Consider the following 13,794-nt stretch of genomic DNA (forward strand, 5'->3'; position numbering starts at 1 on the left):
CATTTTGATCTGAAGCTGTTCTGAGAAGCTCACACCAGTGGGTCCTGTGCTCCTGGAGAGGTCTGCAGCTGATGCACACAGATGGAAGGGTGAAGGAGAGAGCACAAGGCACAGTGGGTGAGGAGTGGCTATTCCACATCTGACCATATAAATTCTAGCCTGCAGCCCCAACCAGCCTGAACCTTAGAACTAGTGACAACTTTTTTCATACCCCCAAGACCTTCTCCCATCCTCTGGCAGTACCTTGCACTCAGGATCCAGCCTGCATATTGCTCCCCAGTCATCCAGGACTCCACCTCAGCTGAGAACTTCTCCTCTAGCATAGAGAAAAATGTCAGTGCACAGCCCCCCCAGCAGGGCCCAAAGCAGCACCTAAGCTCTGCAGGACACATAAAGAGCCCAGCTGAAGTCTTACACACTCCTGAGTAAGGGCCACAGGAGGAGTGGAAGCACGTGGAGGGCTGCACATGAACACATTCACATCCTAAAGAACTGTTTGGTGGCACAGGTTGCCATTTCCAACCTGACAGCGGAAACCCCTCACAGTATCCTGGCTCACTTGGGCCACCACTCCCACTTCACCAAGGAGCCAGAGCAAGGATGTCTTGCATCTGACTCCCAGAGCTTCTGCTTGCTCAAGAAGCAGCGGAAGCCAGTACTGGAGAAGGGAGAAAGGCAGAAAGTCCCTGTAACAAAGGCAGCAGTTCTGCTGCATGGGCTGGGCAGTGAGGGGTAACGGGAAAACTGGACCACAGAGATGGACAACCAGAACAGTCCCCTGTTGAGATGGGCCCAAACCCAGAAGCATCTCATCCCTCAGCCTGAGAAGCAGGTCCTGTCAGGCCCAGCCTTTGGAACTTTTGGGTCTAGATTCCAATGCTTGTATCCCCCATGGTTGTACCATCCAGAAGCACCTGGTTGTTCTGATCCCTCTTTCCTAAGCTGAGGGGAGTTTAGTCTGGTAGAGCTTGGTAATGGTTGGACCAAATGATCTTAAAGATCTTTTCCAACTGAAGCAATTCAATGCTTCTAATTTCTGCATGCTGATCTCTATGATGGAGAAGTCCTTAGGGATTAGAAGCCAGTGGGAAGGCAGAAACACAAGTTACCATTAAAAGTATGAACATCCAGCACCATCCTCCCTCTCCTCTGGTTTGCAGTCCACTCCAGCTGGGTGGGAGGGTAGGCTCGAGACAAGGCAGAGTCTGTCTCTCTGTGCTGTGCTGCTGTCAGGATCTTGTGCTGGCAAACAGCACTGTAGCCTTCCATGCCGTGGTCTGACACAAACCTAGGGGCAGCAACTGCATTTAGCACACTGATCACGCTCTCTCAACCTCAATCCAAGGGCAGCTAGGTTTTTCCTCCTCCACCTTACTTCAGCAATGGCTTCTCCAGTGCTGGTGAAGGGGGGAAGCAGCTCAGCAAGGTTGCCATCAGGACCCAGGCTCGCTGGCTGTGCTCCATGTCTGGGTTTTTCCACGCCTGGGCAACCACCTGACTGAAGATTTCATTGCGTAGAGCCGCACTGTTCAAGCCTCTCGCAGCAATGTAGTTGCCCAGGAGGACCTCCTGCCAGCCCTGGAGGTTCTTGTCACCAATGAACCGCAGAATCTACAGGCATCCAAGGGAAAACACAAACCCCAGCAAAATCAATAGAGAGCTCTGCTTGTAAGCCTCTGCTCCAGAGGTGACAGCCTGGGCTGGAGGCACCAGGATGTTTGTGAGCCCAAGAGAAACGGCCACCACTCAGTCAGGATCTGCCCTCAGGCTCTGTGCACCACCTATGTTCTGTGGGATTTGGGTGGCAGTGCTCACAGAGACTGGACTAAAAGCCAGGGTGGCTTCAGTCTCTTCTTAGATTATGTCTCTGACTCAGACTTTGTTATTGAGCAAAACACTTCCCTTTCTTTGGGCAGAGCTCAGCTGCAGAAGCGAGTCACCCCAGGCTGTTTGTTTGCTACTGTCTGAGCACACAGGCTGCCTGGCTGTAAAAACACACACAAGATATTGATGCCCTGTTGATCTCTGTGGAAAGCTCAGAGAGGCAGGCATGAGGAAACACCAACAACTAGATGGCAAAAATAATTTGGTGAAGTTAATATCACAGCAAGTTGTATGACCTGTGGTTAAGCCTTGTTTTATGACTGAGAGATAAGTGTTGGAGAAGAGAGATGTCCCTTATGGTGTCATTGCTGCTCAGTCTGGAATACTGGGAAACTAAGGCTCAGCAGTCTAATGCCTCTATGTCCTGCCAAATTCAGAGGCTTCATCACTTTGATCCCATTGGTCCATGGCTGGTCTATATCTCACCAAGAACACAGCAGCCCTAAGGGGCTGCATGCAATCTTTATCAGACTGCTCCACTGCCTAGGAGGAATGATTTTTTCAGCTCTCCTAACACCATCAATGTTTAGAACAGTAGCCCCCACCACCATCTTGTTACATAATGACATCAAAACATCATCTTCTGCCCACCTGTACACATCACCAAGGCCCTGGTCAAGATGTCTCTTACCAGTTTGTTGACCTCAAGTGCACTCTCCTGGTATTCAGCATCCAGCTGGGTCAAGGGGTGCTGCAGAGGCTGGCCAGGGGCAGGGAAATCCGTCTTCTGCAAAGAAACAAAAGGACAGAAACATAGAGGTTGATTCTGGTGTTACTAGAACTAGTGTGCTTGCCCAGTGGGGAGGCAATGAAGGCATGTAAAGAGTTCTCACCTGGAAGTGTGACTTAATGAAGGAGGAGAAAGGATAGCTGTTGATGTTGGGTGGGAGGGAAAGGTCATCTTTGACCCTGACTTCTGGAGGCAATGCCTCTGTTATCTGGTTGGCCTGTGCCTGGTACCAACCTGCAGGAAAAAGGTGGTTTGTGTTGTAGCAGTTGGAAAGGCAGCCAGAATACATCCAACTCACAGGGCAACACATGGATAACATGCATCTATCCTTGCTTGAGCACCTGTACCAGCCCTCTGGCTCCAGGGACATCCAGTGCATCCCTACTGCCCTAAACCCCCAAGCAGGCACATTCTTGCCTCCTTGGAACCCCACAGACTAAGCTCAGGAGAGAGCTCTTGCAGAGTCTTTCTGACTCTCACCCTGGGTAACAGCCAGAGGGCACTCAGCATGCAGAGTTCCATTCTCTTGTGCAGAGTTTACAAGGCAGGAAACGCTGAGCCTGTGCAGAGCTCCTGCAGAGTCACTGTTCAGTCAACAGGTGAATGAGAGGCCCTCATGAAAGGCACAGGATGAAGGATTTATCTTGGACAACAGAGGAGCAAGTAAAGATTTCTCAATGCAGCACAGCTTCTGTGCATTCCTCTCTCTCCACACCAAGGTGTCCCCTGATGCTCTCCCCCTCCTCCCTGTTCACATCCCACCAGCTTTCATTTGCAGCAGCTTGAGTGCAGTTTGTCCTTTGAGCTCCTCTAGGTAGCAGTGCTCACTAGCCCAGCTGCTGGTGCCTAGAGGGGTATGCCGTGAAGGGTGAGGTGTTTGGGGACCCAGCATAGTCTGCTCCAGTTTCCAAGCCAACTGATTCTGTCCTTCACTTTACTATGCAGAAGACCAAAGACAAAGCTACCCTTCTCTTAGATGCTGTACCAACTAAAAGGCAAATCCTCAGCCCATGTATATATTGTACAAAGAGTTTCAAGAGGGCAGAAAACTGCAGACAACTTCAAGCTGGCAGCTTGAGAAGTTCTTTCATTTAGTGATGTTCTGGTCATTTGAAACCAAACCAAGAAACTTTCCAACCCAAGCAAAACATTTCCCTTAACTGCTTACATTGTTGCACCCTTAAGTGTTGTACTTTCTCTACCTGCTTCTATGTTTAAATACTTAGCTTTGAACAAGTGATTTTTAATTAAAAACTCCAAGTGCTTGTTTGAAAGTGCCAGAAGCTCTCAGGTTTGGCTTCTCCACCTGCAATTTGCTTGGAGGCTTTTGAGTAGGACAAAAGATGTGTTTCATAGTATCATAGTATCAGTCAGGGTTGGAAGGGACCATAAGGATCATCTAGTTCCAACCCCCTGCCATGGGCAGGGACACCTCACACTAGATCAGCCTGGCCAGAGCCTCATCCAGCCTGGTCTTAAACACCTCCAGGGATGGGGCCTCAACCACATCCCTGGACAACCCATTCCAGGGCTTCACCACTCTCATGGGGAAGAACTTCCTCCTCACACCCAGCCTGAATCTCCCCACCTCCAGCTTCATTCCATTCCCCCTATTCCTATCTCTACCTGACATCCTGAGCAGTCCCTCCCCAGCCTTCTTGTAGCCCCCTTCAGATCCTGGAAGGCCACAATTAGGTCACCTCGGAGCCTTCTCTTCTCCAGACTGAACAGCCCCAACTGCTTCAGTCTGTCCTCACAGGAGAGGTGCTCCAGCCCTCTGATCATCCTCCTGGCCCTTCTCTGGACACACTCCAGCACGTCCATATCCCTCTTGTAATAGGGGCTCCAGAACTGGACACAGTGTTTGAGTTCCCATACCCCAGATATCCAACCCTGCAACAGATCTGGGTTTGTGGCCACACAGCTTTGACCATAAAGGTTTTGCACCACCACCCTCATCAGTTTTGTCAGCACAGCTCAAGAGAAGAGCTGAGAAGGTAACAGAGAGACTGAATTCTCAGCTGGTGGTGTGCCCGCAGCAGCTTTTACACCCTGTCATGCTGGGAAACAATACACATGACACCATTTGTCTTTAGCATATTTACACTGCAATCATCATAAATCAAGCACAAGCCAGGTGACAGGCAGCAGGGAGAGCAAGCACAGACCTGAATTGCTAGGAAATAAGGAAATAAAGAGTGCGGGAAAGGGAGGGAAGGAAAGAGGATTTCTCACCTTCGGCTAACTGCAGGAGGGCAGCAAACTCTGCAGGGATCTCCAGCAGCTCCACATCCTGTGGGGCATAGTGAGAGCATGTCAGGCACTGGGGTACCAGCAGTGAAACAACATGATCATAGAATCAAACAATCAACCAGGTTGGAAAAGACCTCAGAGATCATCAAGTTATAGGTTGGACTTGATGATCTCTGAGGTCTTTTCCAACCTTGTTGTTTCTATGATTCTGTAAGTCCAACCTATTACCTAATACCTAACATCTCTTGACAACTAAACCATGGCTCCAAGTGCCACATCCAATCCTTTTTTTTAACAGCTCCAGGGATGGTGACTCCACCACCTCCCTGGGCAGCACATTCCAATGGCCAATTACTCTCTCTGTGAAGAACTTTCTCCTCACCTTGAGCCTAAACTTCCCCTGGCACAGCTTGAGACTGTGTCCTCTTCTCCTCTGGGAGAAGAGACCAACCCCCACCTGGCTACAACCTCCCTTCAGGTAGTTGTAGAGAACAATAAGGTCTCCCCTGAGCTTCCTCTTCTCCAGGCTAAACAACCCCAGCTCCCTCAGCTTCTCCTCACAGGGCTGTGCTCCAGACCCCTCCCCAGCCTCATTGCCCTTCTCTGGACACATTCAAGTATCTCAATGTCCTTCTTAAACTGAGGAGCCCAGAACTGGACACAGTACTCAAGGTGTGGCCTAACCAGTGCTGAGTACAGGGGCACAATGACATCCCTGATCCTGCTGGGAATAACCCTGAGTTCCTCTGTCCAGACTGGGTAAAGCTACTTTGAAAACCTGGTCAGAACAGGGCTTGGGCAGCAGAGCAGAGCCAGTAGTTTCTGGCTGTGCCATGTTCAGAACCCTTCCACACAGGGAAGGATCAGATCAACCCAGGTGTATGACGTGGGAGGGAAAGCTGAGTAATTCTTACAACAATCAATAGCCACAGGAACAAGTGACAGGAAAGGTGACCTTCTTTGACTCATCCCTCATTACTAACAGGCATTGCACAGATTGCAGCTGAGCCATTTTCTCCTGCTCCTTTCTCTGCCATGTTTATGCACACCACTATTTTGGAGGCTCCTCAGGAAGCTTAGATCTGTACCTGAGTAATTCAGGTGAGAATCTGGCCTTGGATTTGCACTGCTTTTGCACACGACTTTGTGCCAGGCAAGAAGCAGATGGGCCAGTGCCACACAGCGTATCAGCATCAATGTCTGCACAACAATGGCAGTCCAGGGCTTTGCAGAAAGGAATGCTTAGGTTAAGACACTACAAAACCAAGCCAGAGGCACAAATCCTTTGGAATTTTCTTTGGGTTTTGGTGTGTTGGGGTTTCATTTTAAAAGATCTGCACACTCAGCAGCACACCACTGACACATTCTCCGCATCTGCTCTCAGCAATGCTTCAAGACAGATTCACAGGAGGGGTTTTTGGTCAGTTTGATTTTGCTTCTAAGAACATACTTGACTTTAAGTCTGGCTTTACAATGGCATGCTCTGGAAGTGGACTGTGAAATTCCACAGTCCTGGATCCACACCTGAGGAAGCAGGTGGCATTGCAAGAGTGCCCAGTGCTGTTTCTGTTGTTGGTACTAACAAATCCATGCCAAACTGTGGATGGTGTCCTTGCTACACACATCACAGCAAACGTATGCCTGGCCCAAGCACACCAATACTGGCATTAATTAGTGCTACTGACAGTACTTGATACAGTTAAACTTGTTAGGAAGCCTCCCTTCCTCTACATCTTCCATAAACACATCTGTGCAGCACTGTCCCATTCCCACCCTTCACAGCAACCCATGATTATGACAAATAGTCTTCTGCCCAGCTCCAAAGAACAGCTCCAGTGCTGTGAACAAACACAGTCCCCTGCCTCAGGAGCACCTCAGTAGGCTTGCCCAGGGACAGGGAAACCCTGACCTAAAGAGAGCTCCTTACACTAGGCTGAACTGAATTCTTACTGCTAGCTTTCCAGCATACCTGTGGGCTCTATACAGCCTCCAGATATGTTGATGTTCCTCAGCAAGCCTGGGCTGAGGGGATGGAGACCATCCTGAGAGCCTGGCTTGTTCTCTCTCAGACTGCCCCAGACTGTTTGACAGCTTACCATTCCTTGGCTGGGACTGTTCTCCGTGTCACCACTCTCCAGGAATCTCCTCCTTTTCCTTTCCTCTAACTCCTGCTGTTAGGAGATATAAGGGGGATGAGGGGTAGGGAAAGATGCAAACTACTGCTTTCAGGGGGCAGACTCTGGATGGGCAGGAGCTGGTGTCCTGCTCTAGCAGATAAAATGACAGAACAGTTTCAAAGCCTTCTGGGGACTTATCACAGCATATCAAGAAAGATATGGCCAGATAAAGTTCTTAACTTTGCTGAAACACCTCATGCCCTGCTCAACACAACTCAACAGCAAGAGCCCAACACCTGCCCAGCATCCCTGCCACCCCTTTCCTCCCAGCCTAGCATTTGATGTGTCTCAGGACAAAAGCACACAGAAGCTGTCACAAACGTTCCCCTGGCTCCTCCAGCATCAAAGAACAAGGGAACAGAGCCAGAACATGAACATGATGAGCTTGTCCCCGGAGAGGGACCCCTTTAGAGGGGTTTGAGGGACACCAAAAGCCAAACTCCCTTGCAGCTCTGCCCCTTCCCATCTGTTTCACTGTCCCCCAGCCTCACCACTCACCTGACTCCTACTCCAAGAGAGAAAAGGAGGGTTTCTGTCTCTGCTTCTGTCTCTGCTGCTTGTCTATATTGCAGAGCAGTGTGACTAGATGGGAGGTTATGAGGGCTGGGCTGAGAAAGACAGCAGGCTTGCTAAAGTCCAAAGGGCAGGGCTGTGGGGTGGGGGGGAAAGGAGGAACTTGGCAGCAGGTGAACTTTGAGACCTTTATTGTTGCTATTGCATGTGTAGAGACCTCGACAGGCAAATGTTGGAGGAAGTGAAACAGATTCAAAAGAGGTGTGCTGTTGTGGTTACCTGAGCAAAAGAACAGGTGGATCCTGTCCAAGTAGGAAGGGGAAGGAAAAGGCAGAGAAACACACAGTGCTCTGGGCATGGTGTGGCCGAATGAGCCTCTGCAGTCTTCCAACACTCAGCTATCTGCCTCCTCCTTTGCTAGTCACCACTGGTTAGGCTTGAGTGCTGGGTCCAGTTCTGGGCCCCTCAGTTTAGGAAAGATGTTGACTTGCTGGAACATGTCCAGAGAAGGGCAACGAGGCTGGGGAGGGGTCTGGAGCACAGCCCTGTGAGGAGAGGCTGAGGGAGCTGGGGTTGCTTAGCCTGGGGAAGAGGAGGCTCAGAGGAGACCTTATTGCTCTCTACAACTACCTGAAGGGAGGTAGTAGCCAGGTGGGGTTGTCCCAGGCAACCAGCACCAGAGCAAGAGGACACAGTCTCAAGCTGTGCCAGGGGAGGTTCAGGCTGGAGGTTAGGAAGAAGTTCTTCATAGAAGGAGAGATTGGCCATTGATGTGCTGCCCAGGGAGGTGGTGGAGTCACCATCACTGGAGGTGTTTAGGAAGAGGCTGGATGAGGAACTTAGTGCCATGGTTTAGTTGATTGGATGGTGCTGGGTGATAGGTTGGACTTGATGATCTCAAAGGTCTTTCCAACCTGGTTAATTCTATTCTATTCATGCCAGCAGCTGTGCTGGGTCCCTCCCTGGTGAAGCTGACAGCTATGGAGAGGTCAGTTGCTGCTCTAAGGATCAGTGGTCTGATTTTCTGGCTTTAATTTTCTTTTCAATAGCTCATGCAAAATACATTGAACCCACTTGACAGAGCCATGGCTCTTTTCTGCATGCAATTTTCCATCTTCTCAAACCACTGGCATCCTGTTCTCACCTCAGCTATCAGCCCAGCTGCCATCCAAGGGCCAAGGACTTCAGCAAGCTGAGGTAGCTGTAAGGGGTCAGGAAAGGATCACTGTGGACTGAAAAAATCTTGCATTTCAGTCATCATCTGGGAAAACACCAGAGCTTTAACTGGACAACCAAAAGAGCAAGATGAGTGACTCCTCATAGCTTAGGAAGTACAGCAGCTCTGGAAGCCACAGGTGGAATAAGCTCGTGTGTGGTGTGGGACAGCTTGGAGAAGCTGACATACACAGCTGCATTTCAGTACCTTTGCCAGTTCTGAACTTTGTCTAGAGGGAGGAAGCTGACGTCTCTGGGATTCTTTCTTTTGACTCTATTTGTGTCATCCAGAGGTGAAGGACACCTCACTGAATCATTTCCAATAAACTTTTGAAAGCCATCCCTGCCCTGGCCTCACCCACTTACCAGCTCTCCCTGTTTAGAGCAGAAATAGCTCCTGCAGTATAGCTCCTGGGAAGAGTGTTGTTACCTGGCAGTGCTTCCTCCTTTGAATCAAAGATCTGGAGATTAAAATCATGGTATTAAATTGCACCAAGGCCTTCTTCAGCCTCCTGTAACGCTTCCTAGAGGGATGTGAGAAGAGAAGAACTGCTGGTGAGGGAAACACCAACAAAATGTAGGCAGGCTGTGACTATGACTTGAGGGTATGGGCCAAACAGAACATCACCACAGTCAGCCAGTCCAGCTTTGGTCTTACTGTCTTAAGCCTGGTCCTCTCTTAGATGTTTTCCCTCCAACTTTTACCCTGTCACAATATCAGCCTTACCAAAGCAAAGCACTTTAGCAGTTTTGGCAGCAGAACTGCCAATCAGAAAGGGACCTGGGGGTGCTGATTGACAGCCAGCTGAACATGAGCCAGCAGTGTGCCCAAGAAGGCCAATGACACCCTGGCCTGCATCAAGAATAGTGTGGCCAGCAGGAGCAGGGAAGTCATTGTGCCCTGTACTCAGCACTGGTTAGGCTACACCTTGAGTCCTGTGTCCAGTTCTGGGCCCCTCAGTTTAAGAAGGACAATGAGACACTTGAACATGTCCAGAGAAGGACAACGAGGCTGGGGAGGGGTCTGGAGCACAGCCCTGTGAGGAGAGGCTGAGGGAGCTGGGGTTGCTTAGCCTGCAGAAGAGGAGGCTCAGGGGGGACCTTCTTGCTGTCTACAACTACCTGAAGGGAGGTTGTAGCCAGGAGGGGGTTGGTCTCTTCTCCCAGGCAACCAGAAGCAGAACAAGAGGACACAGTCTCAAGCTGCCCCAGGAGAAGTTTAGGCTGGAGGTGAGGAGAAAGTTCTTCACTGAGAGAGTTGTTAGCCACTGGAATGTGCTGCCCAGAGAGGTGGAGGAGTCACCATCCCTGGAGGTGTTCAAGAGGGGATTGGACATGGCACTTTGTGCCATGGTCTAGTAGTTATGAGGTCTTGGGTGACAGGCTGGACTTGATGATCCTTGAGGTCTTTTCCAACCTTATTGGTTCTGTGATTCTGTGAATCTCTGCTCAGTGTCAGGAAACCAGGTGGGAAGTCCCTCCTCTACCACCCCCTGCATTGCAGGCCAGGAGCCAACATGAGAAGGGACCCAGTCAGACACATTCCCACCTTGCTGTCCTAAGCAAGGACAAAAGGCTGTGCTTTGCCTGGCCCTTGTCTCCTGACCTTGCCTGGTAACCTCGGAAGTGAGCCTGGATGACTGTGACCTTCTCCTGCAGGACACGGAGGCGTCTGCGGCGCAGGAGGCATCGGAAATTCCTTTGCAGAGTAACTATGGCCCAAGCCAGCCTCTGGTTCCATCGCCTCTCCAGGAGCTGCCTGGCCTTCTCCTTCAGAAAAACCTGGGCAAAGGGAACAGCTGCTGACCCACAAGGAAAGCAGACAGCTTCTCTGGGAACTCATCAAGAAGACAAGTGGCTGGCTGATAAACATCATCAAGGTTAGTAAGTGGGAAAGGCAGAAGCCCAGATCTCCATCAAGGATTGCTGGGTCAGTGAAGGAGCTGGCCATGCTACTGCAGCCTCCTGTTTCCTTATCTGAAATGCTAAAAATCCTTCCTCAGTACTTGAGACAAGAGGCAAAGCCAAAGGGAGGTGAGGGCATGCAATGTTCTCCCTCGTTGAGCTGAAATCCAAGCTGCTCTCTGTCCACTGACAACCAGTGAATAGATGACTGGGTCTGTGTGATTAAAGTGGGATTCTCTATAGGCATCACCTTTGTCACTCCAATCTGATAGAGCTCTGAGGGGTTTCCCACCACATGAGACAGCACTGCCAAGCAGCCTTCTCTCTCCTCCAAGCAGTTGTGCCTTCGCCCAGCCAAGAGGCCATACCTGGAAGGAAGCCAGGGCTGTAACTTGAGTCCACATCCAGTGCTGACAAGTTCATCCAGGCTTCAAGTGGCTGGAGAATCCCAAGCCAGTACAACACTGTACCTGGCTAGGAAGCTGTGGAATGGAAGACGGACTGGGTATCCCTCCTTGCGAATGTGGATAGCCTCCAGGATCCCGGAATGCCGCAGCTGACAAGCGACATGCTCCACATCAAAGAGATTTGACAGCTGTGAACATAAGGCAGAAGAGAAATGCAAAACAAGAAGTAAAGAGGGGGAAAAAAAATAAAGGAGACAGAAGGCAGAGAATTTAGAAAGAGTCTCCTTCTATTGTCCTGTTCTTGGGTTAGGTCTTGTCGTGGTCTGGGGGTGATGAAACACAAAAGCCAGCACGTTGTCTGGTGTCCAGCTGACACTGGCTCCAGCATGTGGCCAGTTCACATGGTCATGGGGAAGGGTGAGAGCCAAAAAAATAAAAGGGAAGAAAAGTTTCAAGCTACCAAATGAAGCAAAGAAGTCCAAATTCCAGCTGTGAAAGGATAGCTGCTGGAGAAGACTGGACTTCAAGGGACTGAAGGATTCCATAAGGAGGTCAGGATGCTGCCCTACCTTTTGGGGATTAGGGGTGATGCACCAAATGAAGAAGGCATGGCTCCTGCGAAACAGAAAGGAAGAACCTTTGATCATCATTCTCTCTGTGCTGACTTGGGAAGGCTTCACACACTTCTGCATGCAGCAGTCAGCCCCGTGCAGGGATGGCACCATAACAATATCTCTCACCTTCTCAGCCTGGCCGTGAGGTCTTGCAGAGACTGCTGGAATTTGGACACCAGTGTGGAAGCCTGAGGCTTGAGCCCTTTGCCTCTGCCCCCCAGCTCCCTTTGCTGACTATAGGCAGCTTTAGCCTTCTGGAAAATGTGAGACACCACCTGCAAAAACAAAGAAAAGACCAAAGCTCCCTGAACTACATGGAAAGAACAGTCTCTTCTGCCAGAAACTAGGAAATCATTCTCCCTTACCCCTAGCAGTGCCAGGAACCCAGCAGCATTCTCAGGTACCCTGTGCTTTTCCTATATCAAATGCATCAATTGAGAGCAAAGATGACTTGCTCAAATCCCAAGTGTGCTTCAGTAGAATAAAATTCCTCTTGGTTTCTCCAGGTTCTCCTGACACCTGAACAGGATCTTTCTGCTTCTCATATGGAAGCAATGAGCCACTTGTTAGGTGTCTGCAGTAGAGATCTTCATCCTGAACCACTACAGTACCTTGAGGCGGCTCTGAGAGAAGATATCCAGCACCTCTGGACGCAGCTGGTCACGGTTTTTGTTAAGAAACTTGTGGACCTGCAGAGGCAAAGTCTGATTTGATGCATCATTCAGACCACCAACCACACAGGTAAACACTCCTCTTACACCTTGACTTGGGGCAGACAGCTGGAGAGGTGGAACAAGGGGAAAGCCCTGGAGAATGAGGCTCGCTCACTCCCACTGCCACTAGGAGAGGAGGGGACAATGACTTCTGCTTTTAGGAGGGATTGCACCTTTTCTAGCAAGCTTTGACCCCTCACTTGTCTTCAGCAGATACAGTTTTCCTGAATTTCCAGGAAATGTAGGCTATGTGGGGCTCAAGCCATTACCTATTTTGCTTCTGCCTACAGGCAGCTTGGTTAACTTTCCTAATAAGAATTTTACTGTTTCAGATAACTCATGCTCTGCAGAGATGTGCTGTTACAAAGAGAAGCTTTGCTCACAGCACGCAGAGCTGGTCCATCAGGACACCTACAGCATGCTTCCAAGGTGACCTGTTGCTCCAAGTGCTCTGAGCCCCTTGCCAGCTCACCTGGTAGGTGACAGGGCCTGCATAGTGCTTCACCGTGAAGACTGGCAAAGGCAGCTTGGGCTTGGTGTACCAAGGGCTGTTTTCATGATGGTAGTGACACTTCTGGAGGAAAGTGTGGTCAGTGGCCTGCAAAGGAGATGACAAACATGTTTGCCTGCTGCTGTAACATATTTGGTAGGCTGACAAGCAGATGCTAAACCAAAGGTCAAAACATCTAATACTTGTGTCATCACAGTCCCTGCTCAGTCTGTTTATCTGCCTCACCGTAACCACCCTGTGAAAGGGATCACAGAAAAAGGACAAAAGCTTCTCACCTGAGTCAGTGAAGTCTGGTCATCCAAGATGCACAAGATGCCATGGGGCTTTGCAGCAATGAAATCTAGGCATGACTCACTGTACATCTTGGAAACAGGAATCCATGCTAGCTGCTCTTGGCTGTATTCCTCCTGCATGTTAAAGACCAACCAGTCCAATCCAGCCATGCAAACAAGAGCAAACAGAGGAATTAACAGAAGGATTTGTGTAGCAGCTTCACTGCTGCTAGGAACTTCCCCAGAATTATCTGGGTTTGTCTTACAAAGCTTCTAAAGCCACTAATGATTTTCCACATTAAAGGGAGGAAGGCTGCTAAACAAGGTAATAAAATTAACTGTAAAAAAGGCAATTCCATCTCCAAGACACGAGTGGTACACAAAATGCTGCAACGAATCCACCAAACAGGCTTTAAAAGTGGCAGCTGAGGTCTGGAATCCTTCATTCTGATCAGCTCAGTTATAAAAGCTGTAAAGGGGAGCTAAGCACTAACAAGTTCCCCTGAACTCATGACACAATCAACATAAGATGTGAAATAGCCAGCTCTTTGGACCAGGATTCCACAGGTACTGCCTTAGAGGACCAGGTTTGTTCAGCTT

At 49.8% G+C, this 13,794-nt stretch overlaps 1 protein-coding gene across 1 annotated transcript in view; it reads right to left on the bottom strand.

Moving 5' to 3' along the window:
- MYO15B (myosin XVB) overlaps positions 1-13,794 on the bottom strand; it is a 47,040-nt gene that overhangs the window by 19,545 nt on the left and 13,701 nt on the right. The window contains exons 16-32 of the mRNA XM_054171105.1: positions 13,198-13,329; positions 12,884-13,009; positions 12,310-12,387; positions 11,825-11,973; positions 11,654-11,699; positions 11,148-11,272; positions 10,928-11,045; positions 10,379-10,554; positions 9,203-9,296; positions 8,702-8,758; positions 6,964-7,038; positions 4,850-4,907; positions 2,718-2,848; positions 2,516-2,611; positions 1,376-1,611; positions 1,110-1,288; positions 244-316 (exon numbers count right to left, since the gene is read on the bottom strand). Of these exons, the coding sequence (XP_054027080.1) occupies positions 244-316; positions 1,110-1,288; positions 1,376-1,611; positions 2,516-2,611; positions 2,718-2,848; positions 4,850-4,907; positions 6,964-7,038; positions 8,702-8,758; positions 9,203-9,296; positions 10,379-10,554; positions 10,928-11,045; positions 11,148-11,272; positions 11,654-11,699; positions 11,825-11,973; positions 12,310-12,387; positions 12,884-13,009; positions 13,198-13,329 (1,949 nt within the window). The remainder of the gene's footprint in view (positions 1-243; positions 317-1,109; positions 1,289-1,375; positions 1,612-2,515; positions 2,612-2,717; positions 2,849-4,849; positions 4,908-6,963; positions 7,039-8,701; positions 8,759-9,202; positions 9,297-10,378; positions 10,555-10,927; positions 11,046-11,147; positions 11,273-11,653; positions 11,700-11,824; positions 11,974-12,309; positions 12,388-12,883; positions 13,010-13,197; positions 13,330-13,794) is intronic.

Source organism: Dryobates pubescens, chromosome 20, assembly GCF_014839835.1.
Source record: "Dryobates pubescens isolate bDryPub1 chromosome 20, bDryPub1.pri, whole genome shotgun sequence".
Taxonomy (NCBI): domain Eukaryota; kingdom Metazoa; phylum Chordata; class Aves; order Piciformes; family Picidae; genus Dryobates; species Dryobates pubescens.